The 13,458-nt window shown below is 43.3% G+C and overlaps 1 protein-coding gene across 2 annotated transcripts in view; it reads right to left on the bottom strand.

Moving 5' to 3' along the window:
- Nucleotides 1-13,458, bottom strand: part of fbxo16 (F-box protein 16) — a 50,279-nt gene that overhangs the window by 21,855 nt on the left and 14,966 nt on the right. For both annotated transcript variants that reach the window (XM_048597261.1, XM_048597262.1), the window contains one exon: nucleotides 12,053-12,217. In XM_048597261.1, coding sequence (XP_048453218.1) covers nucleotides 12,053-12,217 — 165 coding nt within the window. The remainder of the gene's footprint in view (nucleotides 1-12,052; nucleotides 12,218-13,458) is intronic.

Below are 13,458 nucleotides of genomic sequence, written 5' to 3'. Positions count from 1 at the left end.
ATGGGAAGTATGATGTGGCAGGGTTAGATGATTCAATAATTATGGGGATGGATAATTTACTCTTTTATTGGCAGGATTGAGACTTCCATGTGGTATGCAATTTGCCTGGTGCCAGGGTGAGGTACATCTTGATTGATAAGATATTAGGGGAAAGGGAACTGAAGGGGGAGGATACAAGTATTGGGATCCATGTTAGAACCAACATGAAAAGGAACTGTAGGCTAAAGGTCCTATTCGGGAATACCAGGAACTAGGAATTAAACTGAAGGATAGGACCTAAGTGGTTATAACCTCTGGATTATCACCTGAGCCACATACTATTGATCATGCCTGAAAGAGTGGTGCAAAAAAAAATTTAACTTCTCGGGTCAGTGATACCAACCAGAATTGGAACAGAAATGAATTGTACTGTTCAGATGGGTAACATCCGAAACAGGCTGAGTTTCAAACCCATATCCCTATAGTACTGGCCCAGGGTCTTGATTGTAGTCCAGTGACATTACCAATAGGCCAAAACCTTTGGCAGGGCTCCCTGTCTCAGGATAACAAGGTCAGCCTTTTTGAACTGAGACGACGACAAACATCTTCACACTGAGGGCTGAGGAACTCTTCGGAACAATCTTCCCTAGAGACACAAGAACGCCTGCTCATCCGGTATATTCCAGACACAGAGAGAGACAGAGAAATTTTGGGATCTCAGGGATTGTTTGGAACATTAAGGAGTCCATGGGATGAACCATGATCAGACTTTAACAGGGCAACAGACTTGAGGGGCTGAATGGCTGTTTCATGTCATGGTTTGCTATTGGAGGGTAAGAGCACTGTGAAAGTCTCAGTTTCGCAGTGATGTTCTATGTATTTGAGTTTATCACTCACCCTCTCTCTCTGGCCAGTAGTTTATCACTGGTTTAGCCTCACTGCTATTCACAGATAACTCTTCTCACTAAGTTAATAAATTATATAATGTACAACCTGAAACTACTTAGAAAATATCTAGCACTGGGCCAACAACTAATCAGTTCAGAAGTGTTATTATACACCTCTGGAATGGGTGGGACTTGAACCTGTGCCTCCTGGCCCAGAGAGGGACACCAGAAGAGCTCCTTGCACCACAGCAATACTGCCTCTCTCTCACCTACCAGGGTTTACACTGCGAAAACACAAAAGGAGTTACAACACTCAGCAGCTTGCGCACCATCAGCTTCTGACCTTTCTTCACAACTAGGAGATAATAAACATCTGATAACTTTTCACCAAAGATTTGAATGGGACAAAGACACAATCACAAAAGATGGCTTTGGGGTGAACACCTCACAGATATCTGAAGCACACATGTCATGTAATGCATTACTGTAATTCTTCAAAATTACTGAAACACCTTTCCTTCAGAATAGTTTAATAACTAATTTCCCCCACACCATATACTTCTTACACCATATACTTCTTACCAGTAATACACACAGACAATCACAACTCTGGGGATTGACACCTGTATCTATCAATGCAGGTATAGTGCTCGTATATCCACGCTGATGTCTGTTAATGCTTCATTCCTTCTGTGGGAGAAGAATAAATGTGAACATTACCAGGCAAAAGTGGACAGGATGCCTGGCATTAGGCTCCTGACCCCTTCAAAGAGCAGGCTGTCAAGTTAGCAAGATAGTAAGGGCAAGTGCTGAAAGGGAGATTGGATACCTACAACTGTCTAGTGAGAAAACCTTCGATTTGCTACTTCCACATCAAACTTGGTTAAGCGTTGCAGCTCGTGGTACAAACAAAGCATTGTTCTTTTCTATGCAGCCTCCAGATCCCATATCCAAGCCTGGAGAAAACGAAGGAAAGCCCAATCTCCAGTACCATGTCTAATAGCCTATCAAACCACACTCCTGAGGAGGAACCTCTGTGAACTTGAGATGATGAACTGTCAAGTCCTTCCATCTCATCCTCCAGCAACAGAGACATTAATCTATTGGGAAATCTATCTATAGTATGCTTAAAGTCACTTTCTGGCACTGCACAGCACTGACAATGGGCCCCCAGAAAGTGGGGGAAGGAATAACCAAGATCTCTGACACTTGCAGCAATGCTGGAAAACTAGCCTGCTTTATCTGGTGTACTTGATAAGCCACTGAACTAAGTCAATAATGAGACTGATGGAAATACATTGGCAAGTGGGGTAATATCTGTCAGAAGTACCGGAGTCATTCGAAGACTGGAACGAAGGGTGGAGGAGTTGGATAATTTCTGTCTAATGGTGGTACACTGGCCTATAAGTGTATGGTTGTCTCTGTGGAATCAGTGGTGGCCACCATGGAGATCCAGGTCCAGCAGAACAATCAGAATGTGCCAGATATGCAGTGATCTTTGCTTTTTCGCTGAAGCTATGGGTGCATTCATTCACTGACTAGGCGAGAGAGGGCAGAGGGACCTTGACTTCCCTTCAGATGCTCAATCTCCTCAAGGGATGAGTAAGGTTCTATTGTATACCAAAGACAGGTACCCAAGGATTATCTCAGGACAATCCAGGGTGCCCTGCGACACCACGTCCGCTCTGCCAGGGACCCAGGTGCTTCCATCAGGTCATGCCAAGGAGGTTGAACCTTCACCTGTGCAGTAGACACCCAAGGCAGGCCACACATGCACTAAAGACAGCTTAGGCAACCAGCAAAGCAGTCAGCAGATCTCATACTTACTTGCACCTGAAGAAATGGCACCGAGTTAAGGCAGCAGAAAAATAAAGATTAAATAACACTGAAGTAACTTTGGGTGTGCTAATGTCAATCTCCTGCACAACCCAACAATTAATACAAATGTAGCACTTTGTATGAGAATCATGTAGTGTCATTCAATCTGGAAAGGTTTCTGACCATTTGTTTTCCCTCACGGGGTGCATCATGTAGAGCAATGCAAAGAGCTTTAAGGTCATCACTCCCTGCAATCCTCTCAGATGAACGTAACCTCCAGAAAGTAGAAATATGAGCTGGATTTTGTGCTTCGGGACTCAATCAGCATTGTTTAGCTCCTCAACAGTTCTAATAGATGAATGCCCCTTGCAACTAAGGTGTGAATCATGAGCACAGGCGCCATGTAATCCTGCATAAATCAAATCTGAAGCGCTGGAGACTGAATGAGAGACAATTGGTGTAAAGGAACAAGATTAACTTACAATTAATGGCAAGTAAATTATTATAACATTTTAAAGATATAAAGCTAGCATTACCCTGAAGACAGGAATGCTTCTGGTGCCATTATTGGCTCATAGTTCTGATGGTCCGCATACACTAATATAAAATAATTTGCCATTGAATATAACTATCAGGTTCTCTGGCGTGTCTGCCTTGTTTCTGTATTATGTTGGCTTTTTGAGCATCCTTATCAACAGTGTTGACTCCCTCAGCATTTCAGTACAACTCCCTACTTTCTTCATATGAGGAGATAGGTGGATAGTCCATCTCCTCTCTCTTCTATGTTTGCACCCCATCATATTACTAGGTTGTACAATATGCAGCAAACAATCACTATTCTGGAGACTCTGTCCGATGAATACTGAAATGCTTGTCCTGTGGTCCAAGCAACAAAAGCATATCTTCAGAATACCAATTGTCTGCTCAATGATGGCTCCAGTGGATGTACAGGCAGCATTGTAGCACTATTCAGCATCAGCCTACAGGTCATTAGTCTTCTGGGGTGTTCTTGTCACCCATGAACCAGCCTTGGACGTGATGTCCAGGGAGCGAACATTCGAAGAACTTGGGAGATGTGCACGAATGTAACCATCGTGACAGCTCCCTTGACAGTGGGTACATAACTACAATAACTGTTGTTGGTGGTCGCATACAAGCTGGATACTGTGGGAGTGAAATTCCTTCCTGTTCAGAAATACTTCTATCCATCCTTATAAAAGCTCTGGACAGGTCAGGAAAAATTTGCCCAAATTATTTGTCTTGCAATTTGTTTTCCAAACTACCATCACATCAGAAAATTTGGCTACAATACAGTCAATTCCTTCAATCAAACCTATAGATTGTAAACAGTGAGAGCCCAGCACTGATCCCTGTGGCATAAATTTCAATTTGCCAGCCTGAAAGTGGCCAATTTATCTCAAGTATCTATCTCCTGTTAGCCAGTCCTCTACCAATCTAATGTATCACCCAAACACCACAAGCTTTTGTCTAGTAATCTTTTATATAGCGCTCATTCAAATGTTTTTTGAAACTTTACTCTATATCTACTGGTTCGCCTTCAGCCAGCTGCTCATTACAATGCTGTTAGGGAAAGAGATCCAAAATTTTGTCCCAGTGACAGTGAAGGAACAGCGATATAGTTTCAAGACAGAATTGGGTGTAACTTCGAGGGAAATTTGCATGTGTTCCCGTGTATCTGTTGCCTTTGTCCTTCTAAATGGTAGAGGTCACAAATTTGGAAAGAGTTGTCTAAGGAATCCCGATGAGCTATTGTAGTGCATTTTGTAGATGGTACACACTTCCAATACTGTGCATTAGTAGTTGAGGAAATAAATGTTGTAAGTGTCAGATCTAGTGCCAATCAGACAGGCTGTTTGTCCTAGATGGAGTTTACCTTCTTGAGCATTATTTGAGCTGCTCTGATCTAGATAAGAGAGTATTCTGTCACAGTTCTGACTTGTGCTATGTAGATGGTAGATAGGCTTTGAGGAATCAGGTAACTCGGCACAGAATTCACAGCCTTTGACCTGTTCTTGTAGCCACAGTATTTACATGGTAGGTCCAGTTCAGTGGTGATTCAATGGTAACCCTCAGGATATTGATAGAGGGGGACTCTACTTAAAGAGGAAAAATGTGAAATATGAGATAAGATAAACATAATGATAAGGGAAGTACTGGAGGGACTACTTCCTTAAAGATTTATAAAGCACCGGGACTGAATGAATTGTATTCAGGCTTTTGAACGAAGTCAGTTAGGAAACAGAACTTGCTCTGAGGATCACTTTCAAATCCTCACTAGATAAAAGAGAGACACAAGAAGATTGGCGGTCTGCAAATATTGTACCATTAATCAAAAAGGGCACAAGGGACAGGCCAAATAATTAAAGGCTGGTCAGTTTGACCTTGGTGGCGGTCAAATAAGTGGAATCAATATTGAGAGATAGGATTAGCTGTTGCTTAGAAAGATACAGATTAATCGGGGATAGTCAAGATGATTCTACATTATTACTTCATTGAATTTTTTTAGAAAGTAACAAGGTGCATTGACAAGGGTAATGCAGTGAAAGTTGTCAAGATGGATTTTAGTAAGGCAGTTAACAAGGTCCCAAATAGCAAACTGGGATACAGGGGAATGTGCTGGTATGGATCCACATTTGGCTCAGTGACAAGTTTAAAAAAAAGGTTGACAGATGTTTTTACAAATAGACAGCAGCTTCCAGTGGTGTTCCAGAGAGCTCAGCTTTGGATCTCTTGCTGTTTATGCTACATATTAATGATCAGACTTCATTGTGAGAGGCATGACTGGGAAATGTGCAGGTGACATACAAATTGGACAGTCAGGTAATAGGGTAGAGGATGGCTGTTGAATGCAGGAAGAGGTTTTTTTTACTTATTCATGGGATGTGGGCATCTCTGGCTGAATCAACATTTATTGTCTGTCCCAAGATGGTGGTGGTGAGCTGCATTCTTTAACCGCTCCTGTCCATATGCTGTAGGTAGATGCACAATGTCATTACAAAGGGAGTTCCAGGATTTTGACCCAAAAAAATTGAAGGAACAGTGATAAGGTTCCAAGTCAGTATAGTGAGTGGCTTGCAGGTGGAGGTGTTCCCATTATCTCTGCTGCCTTTGTCCTTTGAGAAGGAAGTGGTTGCGTGTTTGGAAGGTACTGTCTACATAGCCTTCGTGAATTCATGCAATGCATCTTGTAGATAGTACACACTACTGCTATTGACTGTCAGTGATGGAGGGACTGGATGATTGTGGATATGGTGCCGATCAAACAGGCTGCTTTGTTCTGAATGGTGTCAAACTTCTAAAGTATTGTTGGAGCTGACCTCATCCAGAAAGTGGGGAGTATTCCAAAACACTCCTGACTTGTGCCTTGTACATGGTGGGACAGGCTTTGGAGGAGGTCAGGAAGTCAGTTATGTGCTGCAGCATTCCTAGCCTCTGGCCTGCTCTTGTCATTGTAGCTATGTTCTAAGGAAGGGTTACTGGACCAGAAATGTTAATTCTGATTTCTCTCCACAGATGCTGCCAGACTTGCTGAGCTATTCCAACAATCTCTGTTTTTGTCTCTGATTTCTAGCATCAGTAGTTCTTTTGGTTTTTGTTTTGTTCGTGGTTCAGTTCAGTTTCTGGTCAATGGCAACTGTCAAGATGTTGGGGATTCAGTGATGGTAACACCATTGAATGTCAATGGAGAATGGGTAAATTCTCTCTTGTTGGAGATGGTCATTGCCTGGCATTTGTGTGACAGAAGTTTTACTTGTCACTTGTCAGCCCCAGCTGGAAAATATCCAGTCTTTAGCCTTCAAGTGGTTTGATTGAGTGGCAGAAAAGTGGCAAATCCTGAGAAGAGCGACCTAATGCATTTGGGGGCCAAACAAAGCAAAGGAATACATAATAAATGGGCATGTACTGACAGGAGTAGAGGAAGCACAGAGACCTTAAAGTTCATGTCCATAGGCCCTTGAAGTAGTTAGGACAATAGATAATATGGTAAAAAAAGGGCAAATGAGATGCATTCCTTCCCTGGAGGAGGTACTAAAGCTAAGTGAAATACTGTATCTATACAAGACATTAGTTTGGCCACAACTGGAGTTTTGTGTACAGCTCTTCTCACCATATTACAGGAAGGGTTTGGAAATTGCAGTAAAGATTGGCCTTGAGCTTGTTTTCAAATCAAAACAATCAAGATTGATTTTAGTTTAGAAAGGCCAGAGATTGAATGTTTTTAGGGAAGTTTGGTGAAGACCTAATGAGCTCGGAAGCAGTAGCTCAGTAACTATTGTAGAAAAGGGTTTTTCAAAGTAATTCAGGGAATAAATCACCACAGCAGAATTTTGGTTTGTGAAGCTTCCAGAGTCTCACAGTGTCAAAATTTCAATTTTGAAAGGCAAATTTATAGTTCTACAAAATAATAAAGAACACATTAATTCTTAGTAGTGCTTCTCTCTATATACCACAGTTATGTTTTAAGCTAACGCAGTTTTATACTTTGCTCAGGGAATTTCATCATTTTGACACCTGTATCAGGAAACTGTATACAGTAATATGACAATTGGTCTTTTCTAAGGAGTATCTCTACACCTTTCCTTAGATTTGATATATAGGGTTGGATTTTACAGCCTTTTGCTGAGTTCATTTACAATGGGTAGTGGAGGAGGGTATGTCAAATATGTTTGGTCACCAGTTTACCTCCTCCCCACCCAACTCTCACATGTTCCTCAAATATAGGGGTGGATGGTGGGGAAGGCACCCACTGTGTCAGCCAACGTTAGGCCCATTTAGACAATTAATTAAGGAGCAGGTGACGGCCCAGTAGTATAATCAGCAAAATATTAGTGCAGAAATTCAGCTAAATGCTCTGGGGACTCAGGTTAGAATCCCACCACGGCAGACGGTGGAACTTGTAATTCAATAAAATATCTGAAATCTACAGATAACCATTGTCAACTGTCAGAAAAACCCACCTGGTACACAAATGTTCTTCAGGGAAGGAAATCTGCCATCCTCACCTGGTATGGTCTACATGTGACTCCAGACCCACAACCATGTGGGTGATTCTCAAATGCCCTTTGGAAATGGCCTAGAAAGCCACTCAATTGCATCAATCACTACCAAGTCTCAACAAAGAAATGAAACCGCATAGTTGGGCATCAATCTAGGTACCAGAAATGACAATGGCAAAAACGGCCCTGTCGACCCTGCAAAGTCCTCCTTACCAATATCTGGAGATTAGTGCCAAACTTGGGACAGCTGTCTCACAGACTGGTCAGGCAACAGCCTGATGCAGTCACACTCACGAAATCATACCTTACAGACAATATCGCAAACATCACCATCCCAGGATACGTCATGTGCCACGAGCAGAACAGACCCAGCAGAGGTGACAGCACAGTAGTATACAGTCAGGGAAGAGTTGCCCTGAGAGTTATCGCATTGACTCTGGACCCCACGAAATCTCATAACATCAGGTTAAACAATATGAATAGAATAGAATACAATACAATATTCTTTACTGTCACATGCACTCTAGTACAGAAGTATAGGAGTATAGTGAAATGTTTTTACAATGGCTGCCTTCAATGGCGCCATCTTATGTACAAGTACCTAAGTGCAAATCTTTCAGACTAAAAAAAAAGCGTTGTTACAGAGTAAAAAATATAAATTAACATAAAACAGTGAAAAAGTTCAGAATGATAATAAGTGACCATTAGTACTTAAATTCCATAAGTTCCAATCCGTGCCTGCAGGCCCCAGAACATGAGGCCATGCTGCCTCCATGTGCCAGCATCTATCCAGGACTCGCCCCGCTGCAGGTCCGGGAATCACCCATTTGCTCCGCCACAAGATTTGGCCCGTGCTCATTCTGCCGTGGGACGCAGCCTGTACGCGCTCCATTCCGCTGTGGGACACAGCCTGCTTGCTCCAGTCATCGACTCTACTTTCTGGTTAGGGCGTGGGAGGCAGGGAGCAGAAGCTATGAAGAGGAGAAAGAAAGAAGGGAAATGGAAAGGGACTAGTGAGCAGAGGAGCTCCAACCGGAGCGTCCTACTCTACCGCCATCCTTAGGTGAAGAGGAAGCACTGAGGGTGGCAATGGTGCAAAATGTACTCTGGCTGGGGGATTTCAATGTCCACCACCAAGAGTGGCTCAGCAGCAACACTGTTGATTGAGCTGGCCAGGTCCTAAAAGACATAGCTGCTAGACCGGGTCTGCAACAGGTGGTGAGGGAACCAACAGAAAATCATACTTGACCTCATCCTCACCAATCTACTGGCTGCAGATGGATCTGTCGTAACAGCATCATTAAGAGTGACCAGTGCACAAACCTTGTTGAGGTGAAGTCCTGCCTTCACATTGCAATGTGTGGCACTGACACCATGCTAAATGGGACAGCCTTCAAACAGATCTAGCAACTCAAGACTGGATATCCATGAGCCGCTGTGGGTCATCAACAGTAGCAGAATCGTACTCCAACACAATTCGTAACCTCATGGTCTGGCATATCACCCACTCAACCATCAAGTCATGGGGTAACCCTTAATTTAATGGAGAGTGCAGAAGGGCATGCCAGGAGCAACAATAAGGTGTCAGTCCGGTGAAGCTACTAAATGGGAATATTTGCCAAGCAACATAAGCAGCAAGTAACAGGCAGAACTAAGCAATCCCACACCAACGGATCAGATCTAAGCTCTACAGTCATGTCACATTAAGTCGTGGATGGTGGTGGACAATTAACAACTCAATGGAGGAGGAGGCTCCACAAATATCCCCAGAAGAGCCCAGCACAGCAGTGCAAAAGATAAGACTGAAGCATTTGCATTAATCTTCAGCCAGAAGTGCCAAGTGGATGATCCATCTCAGCTGCCTCCCCTGGTCCCCACCATCACAAATGCCAGTCTTCAGCTAATTTGATTCAATTGATTTGATATCAAGAAACAACCAGAGGCATTGGACACTGCAAAGGCTATGGGCTCCGACAACATTCTGGAAATAGTACTGAAGGTCTGTGCTCCAGAACTTGGCATATCCCAAGCCAAGCTCTTCCAGCACAGTTAGAACACTGGCATCTACCCAACAATGTGGAAAATTGCCCAGGAATTTCCTATACACAAAATCAACTCAGCCAATTTTTGCCTTGACTGTTTACTATTGATCATCAGGAAAGTAATGGAAGGTGTCATAGAAAGTGCTATCAAGCAGCATCAGCTTAGCATCAGCCTGCTCACTGATGTCAGTATGAGTTCCATCAGCTCCTGACCTCACTACAGCCTTGTTTCAAACATGGACAGAAGAGCTAAATTTCAGAGGTGAGATTACAGTGACAGCCCTTGACATCAAGGCCGCATTTGACCAAGTGTGGCATACGAGCCCTAGCAAAACTGGAATCAACGGGAATCAGGCAGTAAACTGGTCCCTGGTTGGAGTCATACCTGGCACATAGGAAGATGGTTGTGGTTATTGGAGGTCAGTCATCTCAGCTCCAGAACATCTCTGCAGGAGTTCCTCAGGATAATGTCTGCTGCTTCATCAGTGACCATCCCTCCGAGCTGACCATCCTGACTTGGAAAAATATTGCCATTCCTTCACTGTCACTGGGTCAAAATCCTGGGATTCCCTCCTTAAGGACATTGCAGGTCTAACCAGAACACATGGACTGCAATGGTTCAAGAAGGCAGCTCACTGCCACCATCTCAAGGGTAACTAGAGATGACAAATAAATGCCGGCCCAGCCAGCGACGTCTGTACACTGTGAGTGAATAAAAAATGGTAATCAATGGCCTCAATCCACCTCCACTGTCACAAACACTGGATGGTGCAGGCGGGCTAGAGTGCAAAGGCCACAAATCGCTTTTTGTAATAAGCCAGGAAGCGGAGGGTTGTTTCATAATTAATGGTGGGGACAGCACCGTGTAACACACACCCCTCCCAGCTTCCCTGTTCAGCTACAATGACCTTTCTTCCATCATAAGGTCAGAAGCAGGGGTGTTCGCCAATGATTGCACAATGTTCAACACCATTTGTGACTCCTCAGATACTGAAGCAGTCCATGTTCAAATTCAACAAGATCTTGACAATACCCTGACTTGAGCTGACATGAGGCAAGTAACATTTGTGCCACACAAATACGAGGCAATGACAATCTCCAATAAGACACAATCCAACCACAGCCCCTTGAGAGTCAATGGTGTTACCATCACTGAATTCCTGCATTATCAACATCCTTGGGGGTTACCACTGATCAGAAACACAAATAGATTTGCTATATAAATACAGTAGCTACAAGAGCAGGTCATATGTTAGGAATACTGCAGCTCATGACCCCCAAGCCTGTCCACCATCTACAAGGCACAAGTCAGAGTATGATGGAATGCTCCCCACTTGCTTGGATAAATCCAGCTCCAAGAACACTCACGAAGTTTGACATCATTCAGAACAAAAAAACCCACCTGACTGATACTGTATCCAGAAGCATCCACTCCCTGCACCACTGACGTTCAGTAGCAGCAGTGAGAACTATTAACCAGATGCACCGCAGAAATTCACCAAAGATCCTCAGACGGCACATTCCAAAACCATGACCACTTCCATCTAAATGAATAAGGGCAAAAGATACATGGGAACACCACCATCTGCAAGTTCCCCTCCAAGCTGACCATCCCGACTTGGAAAAATATTGCCATTCCTTCACTGTTACCAGGTCAAAATCCTGGGATTCCCTCCTTAAGAACATTGCAGGTCTAACCACAACACATGGATTGCAATGGTTCAAGAAGGCAGCTCACTGCCACCATCTCAAGGGTAACTAGAGATGACAAATAAATGCTGACCCAGCCAGCGATGTCTGTACGCCGTGAGTGAATAAAAAAAATAAAAAAAGTAAATGGTAATCAATGGCCTCAATCCACCTCCACTGTCACAAACACTGGATGGTGCAGGCGGGCTAGAGTACAAAGGCCATAAATCGCTTTTTGTGATAAGCCAGAAAGCGGAGGGTTGTCTTATAATTAACGGTGGGGACAGCACCGTGTCAACACACACCCCTTCCCTACAATGCCAAAGCCAACCCCGCTACACGCAGTTTTTGGCTGCCTAGTCCTTTCTTACTATCTCCCAGGTGACCACTGTGCTTCTCTATGGAGTCTGTAGTCCCAGAAACGTTCCTTACTGTGTTCCAGTTACTCAATTGGCCAGAAGCTGTTGAGGGAGAGTCTTCCTGTCCAATTAAGGTTGGAAGCTCAACTCACAATCCACTTATGCCACCCTCCAGTGTGTTATTGCTGCCAGGCAGACTTTTTGTAAAGGCACTCTATTCAGGAGTTACACAGGGATACGTGTACGGATATGGTACTAACCGTTGGTTTGGTGACATTCAGTTCCTTCACCATCTCAATATAGTGTCTCTTCCAGATTCTTTGCTCATAGATAGTTGGTGAGAAGTTGATGTACCAGTCCAGTCTCAGGCATTTTGGCATCCAAAGTTGGTCCAATTCAGCCAAGTCCTTCCAATGCCAGCTTACCTAGAACATAGCAAAAAGTACACAGCACATTTTCAGTGTGATCTGGGGACCAACAAAAATAACAATGTACACATGTAATTCTCTACATGTACGCTTTGTGAAAACACCTAAAAAGCTATCCATACCATAAAACAGTTCCACAAGACAATGCTTGAGTCTCAGTATGCCTGGGGCCACACTACACCAACTTTACATTCAAGAAATGTCACTATAAAGAACAGGCTTTGCTTGGTTTATTGTGACCTCACTTCTGTGTTAAGAAGGTTGCAGTTCAAGTTCCATTCTGGACTTGGACTGACACTCCCAAGGCAGCTCCAAGAGAGTGCAGCACAGTTGAAGGGCGTACCTTTCACATGAAATCTTAAATAAAGACTCTGTCTGCTCTCTCTAGTGCACAGTTCAAGGAAAAGCAGGGGAGTTCTCTCCAGAATCCAAGACAATACTTACCCTTCAGTTAACAGCTAAGAACAGATTATTACCTCATCTCATTGCTATTTGTGGGATATTGCTGAATACAAATTGGCTGCTACATTCTGTTACATTACAATTGTGACTACACTTCAAAATACTTCATGGCTGTAAAACACTTTGGAAATCATGAAATTATGAGTGTTAGCTAAAAGGTGTGAAGAATGCAAGACTTAGCATCAGCCACATCCAAAGAATGAGCTGTCTGAGAGTTCTAAATTTACAATTTCTGTTTGCCAGACATTTACTGCTATTTTTCTGGAATCACACAACATAGAAGGAGACCATTCAGTTTATTGTGCTTGTGCCTACTCTTTGAAAGAGCCATCTATTTACTTTTTAAAAAGGCAGAAATGGGTAATACAAGTCTGGATTTAACACACAAGTTCCGGAGTATTGTTTTGACCTTAGGAGTAGTCGAAACATATGCACAGTTTCAACAAAAGCTGAACACAATTCAGACATGAAGGCAGTGAAGATGGCTCCTTGGAGCTGTTCTTGCTCCATGGCAAGAAGGAGTAGCTATGTAGGAACCCATCAACTTGGTAGCTTGTGTAATAGTATGTGATCAAGGTATTAACAACTGTAGCAAACTGCAGTAGAGAATAAGCGGATCCTCCAGTTCTGTATAAGTGCCTGTGAACTTCACAAACTATTTCAGAGATAGTAGAACTGCAGATGCTGGAGAATCTGAGATAACAAGGTGTAGAGCTGGATGAACACAGCAGGCCAAGCAGCATCAGAGGAGCAGAAAGGCTGACATTTCGGGCCTG

This window comes from Rhincodon typus, chromosome 5, assembly GCF_021869965.1.
Source record: "Rhincodon typus isolate 14 chromosome 5, sRhiTyp1.1, whole genome shotgun sequence".
NCBI classification, from domain to species: domain Eukaryota; kingdom Metazoa; phylum Chordata; class Chondrichthyes; order Orectolobiformes; family Rhincodontidae; genus Rhincodon; species Rhincodon typus.
The sequence above is the reverse complement of the archived record's forward strand: the minus strand, read 5'-3'. Positions and strand labels throughout refer to the sequence as shown.